This window comes from Erythrolamprus reginae, chromosome 10 (assembly GCF_031021105.1).
Source record: "Erythrolamprus reginae isolate rEryReg1 chromosome 10, rEryReg1.hap1, whole genome shotgun sequence".
NCBI classification, from domain to species: Eukaryota; Metazoa; Chordata; class Lepidosauria; order Squamata; family Dipsadidae; genus Erythrolamprus; species Erythrolamprus reginae.
This window is the reverse complement of record NC_091959.1, coordinates 10,920,581-10,938,875: the sequence shown is the minus strand read 5'-3', so window position 1 is coordinate 10,938,875 and position 18,295 is coordinate 10,920,581. Positions and strand designations below refer to the sequence as shown.

The 18,295-nt window shown below is 47.1% G+C and overlaps 1 protein-coding gene across 2 annotated transcripts in view; it reads right to left on the bottom strand.

Annotated features, from left to right (window-relative positions):
• Nucleotides 1-15,259, bottom strand: part of LOC139173550 (high affinity cAMP-specific and IBMX-insensitive 3',5'-cyclic phosphodiesterase 8A-like) — a 135,914-nt gene extending 120,655 nt beyond the window's left edge. Inside the window, exon 1 of one of the 2 annotated variants that reach the window (XM_070763501.1) lies at nt 13,242-15,259. In XM_070763501.1, coding sequence (XP_070619602.1) covers nt 13,242-13,463 — 222 coding nt within the window. In that variant the 5' untranslated portion in view covers nt 13,464-15,259. Of the gene's footprint in view, nt 1-10,040; nt 10,115-13,241 lie in introns of those variants that run through there. The other variant, XM_070763502.1, reaches the window with a different exon arrangement.
• Between the last annotated feature and the right edge of the window lie 3,036 nt (nt 15,260-18,295).

Here is an 18,295-nt window from a genome sequence, read left to right as displayed (position 1 = left end):
ATGGTCCATCTAGTCTGCCCTATTTCCTGTATTTTATCTTAGGCTGGATCTATGTTTATCCCAGGCATGTTTAAATTCAGTTACTATGGATTTACCAACCATGTCTGCTGGAAGTTTTTTCCAAGCATCTACTACTCTTTCAATGAAATAATATTTTCTCACGTTGCTTCTGATCTTTCCCCCAACTAACCTCAGGATCTGCCCCCTTGTTCTTGTGTTCACTTTCCTATGAAAAACACTACCCTCCTGAACCTTATTTAACCCTTTAACATATTTAAATGTTTCGATCATGTCCCCCTCTTTCCCTTCTGTCCTCCAGACCAGAGGTCCCCAACCTTTTTAGCACCAGGGACCGGCTTTAAGTTAGACGAGTTTTCTACGGCCCGGGGGGGGGGGGCTTTGGTCATATGGGGGTGGGGTTATGGAGGGGTGGAGCTTAGTGACGCAGCCCTCCACACTTCTCCACAGGGCGGGGAGAATGAGGAGGCTCCTTTGGCGGCTGGGGGCTGCTTGGCTTTGTGATTTTGACTGGGGGGGGGACTTAGGAAGGTCCTACTTCTCCCCCCCCCAGCCAAAAACTCAAAGCCTATCTGCTCCAGAAACTTGGCGATCGCGCCCCACCGCCGCCGCCTCCTCCGTTTCCCCCAACGGCAAGCAATCTAAACGCGGGAAGGGCATTCCGGCGCTTCCCTTCAGCCTCAGAAGCCCCCTCGACGCTGGAGGGATGGTTATGAGGGGAGCGAGCGAGGAGAAGAAGACGTCCCACTCATCGCTCCTGAGGGAACGGGCGAGGGCGTCGGAGACCCAAAGCCCATCCTGCGTGGAGGGAGACGGAGCCAAGCGGGGCCACCCGGAGACCTTTTCCCGTCTTTTTCTCCTCGCTCGCTCCCCTCATAACCAGCAGCCCCGCTCGCGGGGGGATGCCCGTTCGTAGCTACCAGCCCGCCAAGCGTCGAGGGGGCTTCTGAGGCTGAAGGGAAGAGCCGGAATGCCCTTCCCGCGTTTAGATTGGGGGAAACGGAGGAGGCGGCGGTTGTTTTCTCCTCGCTCCAGAAACTAGGCGATCGCGCCCCACCGCCGCCGCCGCCTCCTCCGTTTCCCCCAACGGCAAGCAATCTAAACGCGGGAAGGGCATTCCGGCTCTTCCCTTCAGCCTCAGAAGCCCCCTCGACGCTTGGCGGGCTGGCGTAGCTACGAACGGGCATCCCCCCGTGAGCGGGGCTGCTGGTTATGAGGGGAGCGAGCGAGGAGAAGAAGACGGGAAAAGGTCTCCGGGTGGCCCCGCTTGGCTCCGTCTCCCTCCACGCAGGATGGACTTTGGGTCTCCGACGCCCTCGCCCGTTCCCTCAGGAGCGATGAGTGGGACGTCTTCTTCTCCTCGCTCGCTCCCCTCATAACCATCCCTCCAGCGTCGAGGGGGCTTCTGAGGCTGAAGGGAAGAGCCGGAATGCCCTTCCCGCGTTTAGATTGCTTGCCGTTGGGGGAAACGGAGGAGGCGGCGGTTCTTTTCTCCTCGCTCCAGAAACTAGGCGATCGCGCCCCGCCGCCGCCTCCTCCGTTTCCCCCAACGGCAAGCAATCTAAACGCGGGAAGGGCATTCCAGCTCTTCCCTTCAGCCTCAGAAGCCCCCTCGACGCTTGGCGGGCTGGCGTAGCTACGAACGGGCATCCCCCCGTGAGCGGGGCTGCTGGTTATGAGGGGAGCGAGCGAGGAGAAGAAGACGGGAAAAGGTCTCCGGGTGGCCCCGCTTGGCTCCGTCTCCCTCCACGCAGGATGGGCTTTGGGTCTCCGACGCCGCGGACCGGCTGGAAAACCCCAACGGCCCGGTCCCGGTCCGCGGACCGGCGGTTGGGGACCTCTGCTCCAGACTATACAGGTTGAGTTCATGAAGTCTTTCCTGATACGTTTTATGCTTAAGACGTTCCATCATTTTTGTAGCCCGACTCTGGCCCCGTTCAACTTTATCATTAAAAATAAAAGTAAATTAATAAATAATAAAAATAATAAAACATACATGGTATATTTGTGTGTATGCTTGCTTTTAATAATGTGGTTTTTAGTGCTTTTTAAATTATTAGATTTGTTACATTGTCTTTGTTATTGTTGTGAGCCGCCTCGAGTCTACGGAGAGGGGCGGCATACAAATCCAATAAATAATAATAATAATAATAACAATAATAATAATAATAATAATAATAATAATAATAATAATAAAAATAAATAGATAAATAAATACACACACACACAAACACAGAGAGGTAACACAGAGACACAGAGACAACCACACCTGCGTGCCTATGCACACACACAAATCAAGCTTTCAAACAATGCGGGGGGGAAAAGAAAAACTTGGATTTGATTTGTTAAGTTCCACATTTAAAAAAAAAACCAAATAGGATAAAAACGGGGGAGTTTAATTTTCAGGCCAAAAGTTCAACTGACAGTCCAGAAGGAAGATCTGGAAGAATACATACTTCAAACCCTGCTATTTATTACCTCCAATTCGTCAGAAGTTCCTATCAGGCAGAATTTATGGTTGCTTTTAAATTGCAATTCTAATTCCTTCCAACCCAATGAGAAAAGCCAACGCTGTAATAAATCGGTCAAACTTTTGTTCTAGCAATCGTGTCTGTGCTGCTTTCCTAGATACAGTAATGTATAATTTAAATAGGTCCACACATGTGGATTGTTGCTGTTCTTGTTTTTTTCATTGGGGCTTAAATGGGTAGCATAAACCCTGGCACCAAAGTTTTCATAATCAGGAGGTTTAATTTAAGCACAATGAGAGAACCAGCCCGCCTCGGTTTACATCAGGACCATAATGGAGCCTACCCATTCTAGTCGTATGTTGTAACTGTTGTAAAACAAGTCTGTCAAATGTGAGACCCCATTTGGAATACTGTGTTCAGTTCTGGAGACATCACCTACAAAAAGATATTGATCAAACTGAACGGGTCCAAAGACAGGCTACAAGAATGGTGGAAGGTCTTAAGCATAAAACGTATCAGGAAAGACTTCATGAACTCAATCTATAGTCTGTAAGGCAGAAGGGAAAGGGGGGGGGATATGATTGAAACATTTATATACATTGAACAAAAGAACAAGGGGGCACAATCTGAGGTTAGATCAGAAGCAACATGAGAAAATATTATTTTACTGAAAGAGTAGTAGATGCTTGGAACAAACTTCCAGCAGACATGGTTGATTAAATCCACAATAACTGAATTGAAACATGCCTGGGATAAACATATATCCACCCTAAGATAAAATACAGAAAATAGTATAAGGGCAGACTCGATGGATCATGAGGTCTTTTTCTGCCGTCAGACTTCTATGTTTCTATGTTACTTCCAGCCACTGTATTACCATAATCTAAAAGGGAAGTAGCTGGGAATAACGTATTATTCTCAAACATTTTTATTTACCATTGTTCTCCAAAGTTACCTTACTTATTCTTATTTAGTTGCCATTTTGGGCCTTTTAAACTTAATTGGATTTTGATTTCTACTTTTGTTTCTTGGGGTTGTTGTTGTTGTTTTTAAATTCTTGCTCTTTTATCATGTACTGTTTTTATCGCTGCATACCATTCTCTATTTTATGCTTGTAATTTACTGGCATGCGACCCAGGGAAGTCTCACCATTAAGCAGTTGAGAAAGAATAATAAGTGAATTAATTATGGCTCCTACAAGGCATAACATTCTTCACTGGCCATTAAAACGGACTTTGAGTGACTGCTAAGCTACAGCCAAGAATGCTTCTTCTGGGTAAAGCTTTGAACAAAAACCTTTAAGAAATGAGAAATTCAAACCTGGTTATTAGAAGAGTTAAAACCATGAGCTTATAAAACCAGGATATGAATCATGGACTGGCAAATGACATCATTCCATTTATATATATGTGGCCAAGGATGGATTATCTGAAAACACAAACATATTAAATTGATAGATACCCAAAAGAAGAGAGAAAGCTGACTCACGAGCTTGCTGAATTCCTCTTCTGCTTATGGTTAAAATCCCATCACCAGTTTTCTGCTTTGTGATGCCATTTCATGGCTTTTATTCCAAGTAGCCCCATCTCAAGGACAATCATTTAGTCAAGATTCAGGTGCCATCATTCCCCCAAACGTCCATGTATTTATTTTATTATTATTTATTTTGGATTTCTATGTTATGGATGGTTTATAAGTGATGTTCTTCACTTCATATAGCAGAGACTCTTCATAGCAGAACCGTGATACTATGTATATTGGGGTGCAGATACAATGACTCCAATATAAAACTTATGCTTTTATTTCTTCTTTCCTCATTGAACTGGTTTCATATTTACACAAATAAACAACTTGACAGTATAACTATATTTCACTATACATCTGCTCTCTATGTATAAGTGATGTTCTTCACTTCATATAGCAGAGACTCTTCATAGCAGAACCGTGATACTATGTATATTGGGGTACAGATACAATGACTCCAATATAAAACTTATGCTTTTATTTCTTCTTTCCTCATTGAACTGGTTTCATATTTACACAAATAAACAACTTGACAGTATAACTATATTTCACTATACATCTGCTCTCTATGTATAAGTGATGTTCTTCACTTCATATAGCAGAGACTCTTCATAGCAGAACCGTGATACTATGTATATTGGGGTACAGATACAATGACTCCAATATAAAACTTATGCTTTTATTTCTTCTTTTCTCATTGAACTGGTTTCATATTTACACAAATAAACAACGTGACAGTATAACTATATTTCACTATACATCTGTTGTCTCTGATGCAGATTCACCAACAGTCAGCATAGGAATCCCCAAGAATTCCAACTGCAAAAAACTGATTTACATACCAATATGCAAATTATATCTCTCTCAACATTCCAACCCCTTTTTCCACTATTATTTAAAAACAGTCAATACTACTCAATCATACCACACATAAATCTTACCAGTCAATAAGAGAAGGCATCAATTACTCCATGCCTGGTGACATAGGAAGGTCTTCAGAGTCTTGCGGAAGGCGAGGAGGGTGGGGGCAGTTTGAATCTCCGGAGGGAGTTGATTCCAGAGGGCTGGGGCCGCCACAGAGAAGGCTCTTCCCCTGGGTCCTACTGGATGACATTGTTTAGTCGACAGGACCCAGATAAGGCCAACTCTGTGGGACCTAATCAACTGCTGGGATTCATGCGGCAGAAGGCGGTCCCGGAGGTAAAATTGCCGAAATCCCAGCAAGAAAAATATCGCTGGGACATGGACGCCAAAGACCCAAAGCTATACATGCACTCAACTTTTATTACCGGTTTGACATCCCCTACCGTTCCGGTAAGAACCCACTACTGGTTCAGACAAGAGTTGAGCTCAGATGTCCTTAAGAGGCACTTCAAAGATTTCACTGTTTTGCCAGCCTTCATTTATTTTTATCGAAGCATTTATGGATTACCTACACCCAGAAACAAGATGAGGCTGACTCACAACAACGAATAAAAACGTAAACTAAAAAAGCTGTGGTCATCTAAGCAGCACAGACTTCTCAATTAGGTTTTAAAAAGAAAAGGCTTTTTTAAAAAAACCGATAAGCAGGGCAATCTTTTAAAAGTCTCTCTGCTGGTTTTAAATTGCTTTACGAGAAAAGAAGCAGCCAATAACGAAGTTCTTCACACTGTTGGAATAGAGGTGGTTGAAAATGATCATAACCAGGGCAGCCCATTCAAATACAATTGTTTGTGGGCAGCTATGATTGGCCAAGTAATATGAAGATGACAGGCATATACACATATTAAAGTGATTCTTCCAAAAACGTATGATATACAATGGAAGGCGAAAACATTATAATTCAAAGAACAATTGCAAGAGAAACAAGAGAATAACATTCTTTTCTGCAGGAGTTTATTCTAACTCCAAATCCTCGATTTTTGATACTATATCCTCATTTAAATCAAGTGGATAAAAGCTAGGCCATCAAGGTCATCCTTTGTTCAGCACCAGCCGGAAGTATGGAGGTGGACCATGGACGTTGAAAGGACCAGGGTGGTCCACGTGATGAACTTGTGGGTGTGGGGATGAACCTTAACCAGGGTGGAGAACTGTAGGAAAAATTAATATCAGTTTGACCACAGTTCGTATCCCACATGGCTCTTTTAATAAATTGGAACTTGGAAGAATAATAATAATAATAATAATTTATTAGATTTGTATGCCGCCCCTCTCCGAAGACTCGGGGCGGCTCACAACAAGCGATAAAACAATATTGTACAGGCACAAATCTAATATTAAGAAAAAACTAAAAAACCCTATCAATTAAAAACCAAACAGCACATACATACCAAACATAAATTATAATAAGCTTGGGGGAAAGGTGTCTCAAATCCCCCATGCCTGGCGGTATAGATGGGTCTTAAGTAGTTTACGGAAGACGAGGAGGGTGGGAGCAGTTCTAATCTCCGGGGGGAGTTGATTCCAGAGGGCCGGGGCCGCCACAGAGAAGGCTCTTCCCCTGGGGCCCGCCAGACGACATTGTTTAGTCGACGGGACCCGGAGAAGGCCAACTCTGTGGGACCTTATCGGCCGCTGGGATTTGTGCGGTAGTAGTAAGAAAGTCAAGGTTTGGATTCTGATTTATTTCTCAGATGTTTATTGGGACACTGACACCTGCCTGGGCAGTGTTCTGCCGGGCTCTCTGGTATCAGCCTCCCGAAAATTCAAGGGTACAAATTTCAGACACACACACGTTTGAAAATTGAAAACAATGTTCTTTATCACAAAATTCAAAATAAACTAAGCACTCTTTTTTGTATTGCAAAGAGCACTCATCCCAAAACAACCTGGTAGTCTGTACAATTCCCTTAATCAGTCCTTAAGTACCCAGCTTGCAGCTGTGAAGAAACGTCACAGCCCTTCTTCTTCCATGAAGTGAAACACACACACACACTTTGCTCTGCTTTGGTTTCAAAGTCGTGAAAAATCAACAAACAAAGTCCGGAAACAGCAAGGCAGTCCTGAAGAACAACGATCAGATAATCTTCCACAACGGCCAAACCCACACGCTGCTATTTATATCAGCAGCACTAATTACTGGAGCCCCACCCAAACACAGGTGGCCTCTCTTATCTCCTGTAATATGTCCTCAATTGGTCTCTTCTACGCATAACTCTGTGCCTGCGTGGGTCCAAGACTTCCACATCCGAATCGACCGAAGATAATGGAGATTGGCTTCCTGGGCTGTGTGCCAAGCCCCCCTCTTCCAAGTCACTCCCAGCTTCTTCTTCGTCCGAGGAAACTGAACTACCTGACTCTGTCGGCAATAAAACAGGCCTATGACATGTTGAAGTTTCCCTTGCATCCACCTCCACATTCCCTGGGGCAGGAGCTGGGCCAGAGCCAACCACAACAGGCAGGGGGTTGGACTAGAAGCCCTCTATGGTCCCTTCCAACTCTTGTTATTCTATTATTCTTATTATAACAGTACAACCTGAAGATCAGTCTATGGTCAGAATATTGACTGATACAGTTCTGTGTAAGGTATCACATGCATCATGTCAGGGGGAGCGCATGACCCCAGGGCACATCCTTTTTTTGCCACAGGGAGTAGGGGTTTTTTTGCACCAAACAATAGCACAGAGCACAGAGCAGGAGATATGAAGTACAGATATCAAATCCTTAGGAGACCGCATGGAAAAATATTTAACACCGATGAAAAGAAAGGAGGAGAGAGACGGAGATAATGAGACAAACGTAAATCTCCCGAAAGCTAAGATGGGGAAATATTGACGAAGTGTATGTAGCGCTTGGCTTCACTGTGACTATGGTGGAAGGCGAGGAAAGACCGCTATTTATTTTATTTATTTATTCAATTTTTATGCCGTCCTTCTACTTAGACTCAGGGCGGCTTACAACAAGTTAGCAATAGCACTTTCTAACAGAGCCAGCCTATTGCCCCCACAATCCGGGTCCTCATTTGACCCACCTCGGAAGGATGGAAGGCTGAGTCGACCTTGAGCCGGTGATGAGATTTGAACCGCTGACCTACAGATCAGCTTCAGTGGCCTGCAGTACAGCACTCTACAAATGTCTAGAAATGTTGGCATCGAACAGCATGAAGTGAAATAAACTAAAGCATCACTTAAACGCATTAAAACCCAGTCACACTGATAAGCAGGGGTCTCCAACCTTGGCAACTTTAAGACTTGTGGACTTCAACTCCCAGAATTCCAAAGCCAGCTTTGTTAGCTGAGGAATTCTGGGAATTGAAGTCCACAAGTCTTAAAGTTTGCCACGGTTGGAGACCCCTGCTGATAAGCCACATGAGTTTTTTCAGCAAAACCATGCTGAATATTGCAAACAATTGTTCCGGTGGAGAGTTGGGCTGCCACATGTTTACTTCTTCCGGGAGCAGGGGGTGGCTAACAGAAAATAATTGAGAAACACTACCTTGGCCTAATGCACCACTGGAAGATCATAAAGCCATTTTCTATCTCAGCCAGTCCTACCGCAAAGGATGGGTTTTAAAACCAAAATACCAAGAATGAGGAACAGCAAGAAAACTATGCGTGCCTGCAACCATAATCCATTTCATGACAACAGAAGATAGAAATGAAGCGAAATAAAAAGCCAATTTAATTTTATCCGACTATACTGGGACACCCACGTTTTAAATTTGGAAGCCATTGTTTCTGGAACTTTTTAAAAAATTTATTTATTTATTGGATTTGTATGCCGCCCCTCTCCGTGGATGTTATGTTAATGTTATTTTGGCAATGGTGTGAATTGATCCTTCTACATTTTGAGCCACCTTCCACCTGTCACCAATGCATTTGCCTGCAATCCCAGGCGAATCCCAGCAACCGGTTAGGTCCCACAGAGTTGGCCTTCTCCGGGTCCCGTCAACTAAACAATGTCATTTGGCGGGACCCAGGGGAAGAGCCTTCTCTGTGGCGGCCCCGACCCTTTGGAACCAACTCCCCCCAGATATCAGAGTTGCCCCCACCCTCCTAGCCTTTCGTAAGCTCCTTAAAACCCACCTCTGTCATCAGGCATGGGGGAATTGACATTTTCCCTCCCCCTAGGCTTATAAAATTTATGTATGGTATGCTAGTATGTATAATTGGTTTCTAAATTGGGTTTTTTTTAAAAAAATTAACTTAAATATTAGATTTGTTTACATTGTATTATTATTGCTGTGAGCCGCCCCGAGTCTGCGGAGAGGGGCGGCATACAAATCTGATAAATAAATAAATAAATAAATTATATAGCATCCTATTCCTGAATGGTTCCACGGACTTTATATGCAAATCCGCCACCTTCTTTAATCAGAACTCCATAGTCCAAAGGCCAAACAATTTCCTCCATTCTAACGAAGAAGAAGAAAAATCACTTTTGAAAACATTGGTTTTAGCTTCCCCGTGATTTCTCCTCCTGCAATATTTGGTTTCTTAAGTCCACCCAGGGAAATACCCATGAATCTTTTGCAGACCTTCGTAAAAGCTGGAATCCGGGATGCGTACATTAAAAAAAATAAATAACAACAGAAAGCAACATTTATTGTGTCAAGGTTTCTATTCTGTTTCTACTCGGGAAAGCAAACTTTCGCTTATGCAAACAAATGTTCCAGGATGAGGTTAAAAAGAGAAACCCTAGATCCCTCGCTGCCTTCCACGCTGATTTTGCACCGAATTTTGCACTATTGTCTAAGTCTTGGCAACTTGAAGAGATCTGGACTTCAACTCCCAGAATTCCCCAGCCAGCATTTGCTGGCTGGGGAATTCTGGGAGTTGAAGTCCAGATCTCTTCAAGTTGCCAAGGTTGGGAAACACTAGTCTAAGACACACCTACAGGCCCAAGGTGACATTTTAGGGGGGGGGGCAGGAAGGTGTAGGGAGAACATTGAAAGTAATCTGTACATTTCCAAAGAAACCCGAATTCTCTTTTCCAAACCGATTCGAAATCCACAAAAGAGGAAAAGGAGTGGAGAGACTTAGGAAATTATTTTTTTTATATTCAAGAAAAAAAGACAGCAACGTTTAGAAACTGGCGACTCACCAGTTAAAACGCGACAGCACCTAAGTAGACAGCTGAAATCGACTCACTAGGGCAGTGATGGGCAACCTTTTGAGCTTGGTGTGTCAAAATTCACCAAAAAACTGAGCATAACTCGGGTGGTGTGTCACCTTGAGAAAAAACATAATTTTGTGATATTTATAGTTTAAATAACAAATATGCATAATTATCTTTCTCTCTCTTTCCTGTCATTCTCTGCCTCAATCATTTTCTCATTTCTCTTTTTTTTCTCCCCTTTATTCTATCATTTCTCTCCCTCTCTCTTCCTATCTTCTCTCTCACACTCTTTCTCTCTCTCCCTTCCTTTCTTTCCTTCTCTCTTCCTTCCACTTTTTTCTCTTTCTCTCTCTCTCTCCCTTCCTTTTTTTCTCTTCCTTCCACTTTTTTCTCTTTCTCTCTCTTTTCCTTCCTTCCCCTCTTCCCCTCCCTCTCTTTCTCCCTCTCTCCCTTTATATTTATCTCTTCCTTCCTTCCTCTCTTCCTCCCTTTCTCTCTCCCTCTCGTTCACTTTTCTCTCTTCCTCCCTTTCTCTCTCCCTCTCGTTCACTTTTCTCTCTTTGGCGAACCCCCAAACTGTTCAGATTCAAGAAAAAGCTTATCAAGGGGGGTGGGGGGTTGTAAAAATCTAGTTATGAGCCGCCAAAGGAGGAAGCAAATGGTGCGACGTCCATGCAGGTTTTTTTTTCAGACTCTCTTTTTTGCGAGCCCGGCATGATTTTTTAAAATTACAAATTAATAACCCGGAAAGGGTTTACCTTAGCACCGTCTCCTGTAACACCGTTCTGGAAGGCGAGCAGGGAGCAGAGGGGCGAGGGCAGTGTTCCCTCTAATTCTTTTTCGGGGTGGGCAGAAAAGTACAGTGTCTGAGTGACAGTCCCTTTGGGACTGGGCGGCATATAAGTATAAATAAATAAATAAATAAATAAATAAATAAATAAATAAATAAATAAAGTGTGGGCGTGAGCTATCACACATGAGCGAGTTCTTGCATCTATAATTCTATCCTTTCTGTCTCCCTCCCTCTTTCCTCCCTCCCTCTTTCCTTTCTATCTTTCTCTCACCCTGCCTTTCTCCAAGCCCTTCCTTTTCCCTCTCCCTATCCTACTACCCCTCACCCTCCTTTCTATCTCTCCCTCCCTCCCTCTTTTTTTCTATCTCTCCCTCCCTTTCCTCCCTCCCTCTTTCCTTTCTATCTCTCCCTCCCTCTTTCCTTTCTATCTTTCTCTCCCCCTGCCTTTCTCCAAGCCCTTCCTTTTCCCTCTCTCTATCCTACTTCCCCCTCTCCCTCCTGTCTATCTCATCCTCCCTCTTCCCTTTCTCCCATTCTCTCCCTCTTTCTTTCTATCTTTCTCTCCCTGCCTTTCTCCCTCTTTCCCTTCATCTCTCCCTCTCTCTTTATCTCAATTCCCTCTTTCTCCCTGGGCTGCTGTGCCTGCCCTGCAGCCCCACCACGGACGGACTGCCTTAGCATCGGCGCCCCCCCCCCCACACGCTGCAGCTGCCGGACCATCAGCGGCACACACACACACACACACTGCGTTTCTCCCTCTTTTCCTTCATCTCTCCACGCACACGCTGGCAGCACACACACACACGCGCGCACACACCCCACACACGCTGCGTTTCTCCCTCTTTCTTCATCTCTCCACGCACACACTAAGCTCCCGGACCATCAGCGGCACACACACACACACACACTGCGTTTCTCCCTCTTTCTCTTCATCTCTCCACGCACACGCTAAGCTCCCGGACCATCAGCGGCACACACACACACACACACTGCGTTTCTCCCTCTTTCTCTTCATCTCTCCACGCACACGCTAAGCTCCCGGACCATCAGCGGCACACACACACACACACACTGCGTTTCTCCCTCTTTCTCTTCATCTCTCCACGCACACGCTAAGCTCCCGGACCATCAGCGGCACACACACACACACTGCGTTTCTCCCTCTTTTCCTTCATCTCTCCACGCACACGCTGGCAGCACACACACGCGCGCGCACACACCCCACACACGCTGCGTTTCTCCCTCTTTCTCTTCATCTCTCCATGCACACGCTAAGCTCCCGGACCATCAGCGGCACGCACACACGCGCACACACACACACACGCTGCCTTTCTCAATCTTTCCCTCTTTCTTTCTTGCTCTCTCTCACTCTCTCTTCCTTCCTATCTTCTCTCTCTTTCTCTCTCTCTCTCCCTTCCTTTCTTCTCTCTTCCTTCCACTTTTTTCTCTTTTCCTTCCTTCCCCTATTCCCCTCTCTCTCCCTCTTTATATTTATGTCTCCCTTCCTTCCTCTCTTCCTCCCTTTCTCTCTCCCTCTCATTCACTTTTCTCTCCCTTCCTTCCCTCCCTCCTTCTTTCCTCTCCTCTTTCCCTCCCTCTCTTTCCCTTCTTTCTCTCCACATCTCCGGCGTGCAGCTGGCTTTGCTGACCGGCACAAGTCTCAAGCCAGCTGCCCCGGAAAGCCAGGAAGGTCCTCCTGCCCCCCCCGCCGAAAAAAACCCGGAGGTCTACCGCCACCAGCCTGAGCCTCCCGTTGCTCCACTCGGCTTCGCTGTGGACCTCCGTTGTGTTTTCGGAGGGAGGGAGCGGCGGGAAAGCCCTGTGCTGGCCAGGAAAGCTGGCTTTCCGAGAAAGCAGCGCGCTTTTCAAATACAGTACACTGCTTTCTTACAACTCTTTCCTGGGCAGGGGGAAGGGAGGAGGCCTGCAACCCCTCCCCTCGCTCCCAGCGGCCCCTGCGAGCCAACCACCGTTCGATGCTTGGCACCACGCCAATCAGCTGGGAGGCGGTGTTCTCGCCCCTCCCAGCCATCGCAAATATCGGCGGGGCGAAAATCGCCCGGCCTCTTAATTAAGGGGAGAGGAAAAATAATAATAATTGCGGTTGCAATTGCACTCCCTAAAGCTCCCTGTTTCTCCGGCGGCCGCGTGTCACCGAAAATGGCTAGGCGTGTCAGTGGTGACACGCGTGTCATAGGTTCGCCATCACTGCACTAGGGGCTAGTGACTTGTTCAGTGCCTCTGTAAAGTGGAATTCACGAAGTTTTTCCCACCCACTCCACATTCTGTCCCCACCAGCAGGAACAACCAGGTCCCAGGTTCCCAAAGGAATTTGGGGGGGGGGGTGTTTATCCCCCCCACAGAGAGAGAGAGAGAGAGAGAGAGAGATTTACCTTCACGCTGAGTCTCTTGGTCCTGGATTCCGCCTCCATGTTGTCCCGCGAGTCCTTTTTAGTCACATTGGTTCTCAACTTGTACGAGGTGGAGTTGGAAGATTTAATGAATAATCCAGGGACCGGGTTGCCTTGCTGGGACGAATTGGAGTCCTCGGGATCTTTGTTACTGTGATAAACCACCCGGCTGTCAGATATATGAATGCTGGGAGCACAACCCATGGCTGTTTGCTTTTGCGTTGGGCTTTTTGTTTTGTTTTAAAGCCGCTAGATCTCAAGGTTACTTCTTTCTCGCTCTTTTTTTCCCCCCTCTCGCTTGGGAACGTTGTCCTTTTTTTTTTTACCCCCCAAAAGGGGGTTAATAGGCTATTTCTGCCCAACGGTCCAAGGTCCCCATCCACGCAGCCAGCTGTTTCTCGGGCGCGGCCCCCCAAATCCGGAGATGCATCGTTCCGGGTCCCTTCCGAATCCGGAGGGTCTCGATCTCGAAATCGCAGTGGGTGAGGCGAGGTAGATGAGAGGGGGGGCTTGAAATTCCGGCCGGGAGTTTAAATCACGACATTCTCTTTCTGTCTCTATCTTTCCCCCCCTGTCCCCCCCCTCCACGCAAAAAGGGGAGAGGGGAAAATGCCCCCCAAGGTTTGGGGGGGATTAAGAGGAGGGGAGGAGTCACATCACTTCTGGGCGGAGCTTCACCCCCAGAAACCCCCTCCTCCTTCTCTCTCTTAGCAAATAGAGGTAGTTTGGGGTGGGGGGCGCGAGAGCTCAGTGGAGACCTTGCAATGAAAAGGAAAGGAAGGGGTTCCCCTTATTTCGCTCCCACCCCAAATCCAAGCCCTCGCCCCCTCCTGCCCCCCACCCGCTCTCCCTGCGCACATAGGCAGCAGCCCCCCCCCAAAAAACCCTTCCTCTTTCCAAGCTCCTAAAACGTGGCTCTCCAGCCGGACTGGGAGGGGGTGTCAGGCCCCCCCTTCGGGGTTACGCTCCCGCCTTCATCGAGAGCCCGTCCGAGTCATCTCCGCGGCCAGATCCTCGCCTCCCCCCCTCCCTCCCCCACCCGCGGCCCTGGCTTGCAACCCCCCCACTCCAAGAGCCGGGGAAGCGCATCCACACGTCCGCTGCCCCTTTCTTCCAAAAACAGAGGCTTTTCCTTCCGCCGCACCTCGAACCAGGGGATTCCGCGCGCGAGGAGGGCCTTCCAAGCAGATGCGTCCAGCCAGCTGCGCGCCCCCTCCCTCAAAAAAAGAAGGGAGGGGGAAGAGAAGAAAAAGAATAGGGGGGAAACCGTCCAAGAGAAAAGGCAGGAGGGATGAGGGGCGACGCAGGGGGAAAAAGGGTGGGGGTTCTAAAGTTTGGAAGGATCCAGATCAAAAGAAGCCGAGCTGATCGCCGGGGGAGGACCCCCCCCCCTCCCAATCTCACCGCCGCCTCTCTTCTTCTTCCACCACCACCACCGTCGCCGCCGCCTCTTTATCTCCCCAGCACCGTCGCTCTGCGCCCTAGGCGCACCCAGCTACCCAAAAAGTCCCGCTTTGGTTTGGCACCAAAAAAAAAGAGGGGAAGGGAGGGGGCAAGGGGGAGTCTAGGCAGGGAGGGGAGAGGGGGGCGTCCAATCTGCCGCGGAACGGATTAAAATGGGGGGGGGCTCTTCTTGGCTCGCCAAAAGGAGGCGAGACGCGGATCTCCAGCCAAGGGCGCACGGCGGGTTCCTCGCGCGCTCCGGGCACGGCTTGGCACGGCTTGGGCTCTCCGGCTTTGCAGAGCTGGTTGCTGTTGCTTGCTGCGGAGGCTTCTTGCTTCTGCAACCCGAGCCAAAAGAGGAGCCCCGGGACGTTCGAGCGGGCGCTGCCCTCCACCCCCCCGCCTCGCTTCCCAGCCTCGCCAGTCCGCTCCGGAGTTTGACAGCCCCGGCGGGCGCAGGATCGGCGCGGGCGGCGGCGCAGCCAATAAAAGTCCCCGCAAGGGCTGACCTCCAGCCTTTAGTGGCGTCAATGCAAACGAGCTCCCCGGCCCAATCCGGAGACACCAGCGGCGGCGGAGCGAACTTCAAACGCGCCTCGCTGCTCCGCCCGCCAGCCGAGCACCGGCTGGGCCAGGGCGCACGGAGGGAGGATGGGGGAGATCCCTTTAGCGCGCCCCGGCAGACGCAACGGCCGGAGGGAAAGTGCCTTGGCTTGCAGTCCTTGGGGCGGGGGGGATAATTCTGCATTTGGAACCCATATTCAAGTCTTTCTCTGCCTTCCTCCCACCCCGGGAACTCCCCGCGACTGGAAGGGGCCAAGGAGGTGTCAGCTTCCACCCCTTTTCCTCCGGCCGAGCGGGGCTTCAATCTCGGATTTCCTGCCCTCCGGGATGATGGGGTTCCAGGTTAGAAAATCTTCAGGAATCTCGGATGGGGAGAGGGGGGGGTTAAGATGCTCGGATGTTAAAAGTCAGGCTTGGCTGGTGTTGCACGCGAGCGACTACGCACGCGCGCACAACACAGAGAGGGGGGAGGGAAGGAGAGGGAGGGAGAAAGAGGGGAGAGGGAAGGAGGAAGGGAAAGAGAGGGGGAGAGGGAGAGAGAGAGAGGTGGGGGAAAGCCTTGGTCCCCTTCAAGACAGTTTGGCAACCATTTCCATAGCAAAATTTCAGGAGCAGCATTATAGAAGCTTCGAATTTTGCATGGTAGATTGAAACCGGTTTTATTTACCTGTATTTTATTTTGTTTGTTTGTTTGTTTGTTTTGTCAAGTACATATTGCTGGTATACAAATATATAATAATATTTATATACATGGCACTAGTAAAAGAGAAACATTAGGACAGGGGACAGAAGGCACTCTGGTGCACTTATGCACGCCCCTTACTATATTCTGTATGTGTCTGTATGTGAATTTGAAAACCAGAACTGAAGAAGCTTCTTGGAAGACAAGCGAAACATCTTCAAGGAAAGAGGGGGGGAAAAGTCCAGTTGCCTCTTGAAAAAAGCACCTTTGGGGCAGCCATGAATGTCCTGGATGATTGCAAATCTCCATGGACACTTACTGAAATGGTCAAGGATGGGGGGGGGTGGATAGGTATCCAAAAACACAAAATGGCAGGCAGGTATGAGATCAAAGCCCTCTCCCTTTTGATCTCACCAGCTGCATCCTATGCAAAAGGCCATCCTTGCCAGAAGTTGCATTACTAAATTAGAAAGGGAAGGGAAGAGGTGATGGCCATTTTACACCATCCTTGTTCCTAAAAAGTCATGCTCGGTGCCAATAAGTTGTAGTGACAGCAAATATTAGCAATAGCATTAGCATTTAGATTTATATTATTATTGTTGTTGTTGTTGTTATTGTTGTTATTATTATTATTATTGTTTGTTTGTTTTATTTATTTATTTATTTATTTATTTATTTATTTATTTATTTATTTATTTATTAGATTTGTATGCCGCCCCTCTCCGTAGACTCGGGGCGGCTAACAACAGTAATAAACAGCATGTAACAAATCAAATGTTTAAAATAATTTAAAAACCCTTATTAATAACAAACATACACACCAACATACCATGCATAAATTATTTATTTATTCATTCATTCATTCATTCATTCAATTTTTATGCCGTCCTTCTCCTTAGACTCAGGGCGGCTTACAACATGTTAGCAATAGCACTTTTTTTAACAGAGCCAGCATATTGTGCCCCCACAATCCGGGTCCTCATTTTACCCACCTCGGGAGGATGGAACGCTGAGTCAACCTTGAGCCGGTGATGAGATTTGAACCGCTGACGTACAGATCTAGAAACATAGAAACATAGAAACATAGAAGACTGACGGCAGAAAAAGACCCCATGGTCCATCTAGTCTGCCCTTTTACTATTTTCTGTATTTTATCTTACAATGGATATATGTTTATCCCAGGCATGTTTAAATTCGGTTACTGTGGATTTACCAACCACGTCTGCTGGAAGTTTGTTCCAAGGATCTACTACTCTTTCAGTAAAATAATATTTTCTCATGTTGCCTTTGATCTTTCCCCCAACTAACTTCAGATTGTGTCCCCTTGTTCTTGTGTTCACTTTCCTATTAAAAACACTTCCCTCCTGAACCTTATTTAACCCTTTAACATATTTAAATGTTTCGATCATGTCCCCCCTTTTCCTTCTGTCCTCCAGACTATACAGATTGAGTTCATGAAGTCTTTCCTGATACGTTTTATACTTAAGACCTTCCACCATTCTTGTAGCCCGTCTTTGGACCCGTTCAATGTTGTCAATATCTTTTTGTAGGTGAGGTCTCCAGGACTGAACACAGTACTCCAAATGTGGTCTCACCAGCATTCTATACAGATCTACAGTCAGCTTCAGTGGTCTGCAATACACCACTCTACCTGCTGCGCCACCCCGCCTCATATACCGCTTCACAGTGTTTTGCAGCCCTCTCTAAGCGGTTTATAGAGAGTCAGCCTATTGCCCCTAACAATATGGGTCCTCATTTTACCAAATAATGGATGGATGAGTCAATCTTGAGCCTACTGAGATTCGATCTGCCAATCTGCTGGCAGCTGGTGGTCAACAGTAGCCACTGCGGTATACTGCACTCTAACCACTGCGCCATGGAGGATCACATTTGCACAAAGATTGAAAGATCCTCAGATACCCCAGGAGAAGGAAATAATAAAGAAGATCTATGACAGTGATGAGATGGACAGATTTAACGATGAAGTTAAATGGGCAAAAAGATTCCAAGCATCATAATATATGGACCAAATGGTGAGATAATAGGGAAAGCGAATGTATAATGTATAATTAGTATAATTATCTGTTGTGGTTAGCTCTGGCCCAGCTCCTGCCCCAAGGAATGTGGAGGTGGATGTGGGGGAGACATCCACATGCGGCAGGCCTGTTTTGCTCCCAGTAGAATCTGCCGACAAAGGCTCCTCTGACGAAGGAAGTGTGAGTGACAGGAAAGAGGGGAGTTTGGCAGACAGCCCAGGAGGAGATCAGTCATCTGTATCATCCCTGGATTCTGAACAAGAATTAATGACACATCCACGCATGCGTAGAGTGATGCATAGGAGACAACA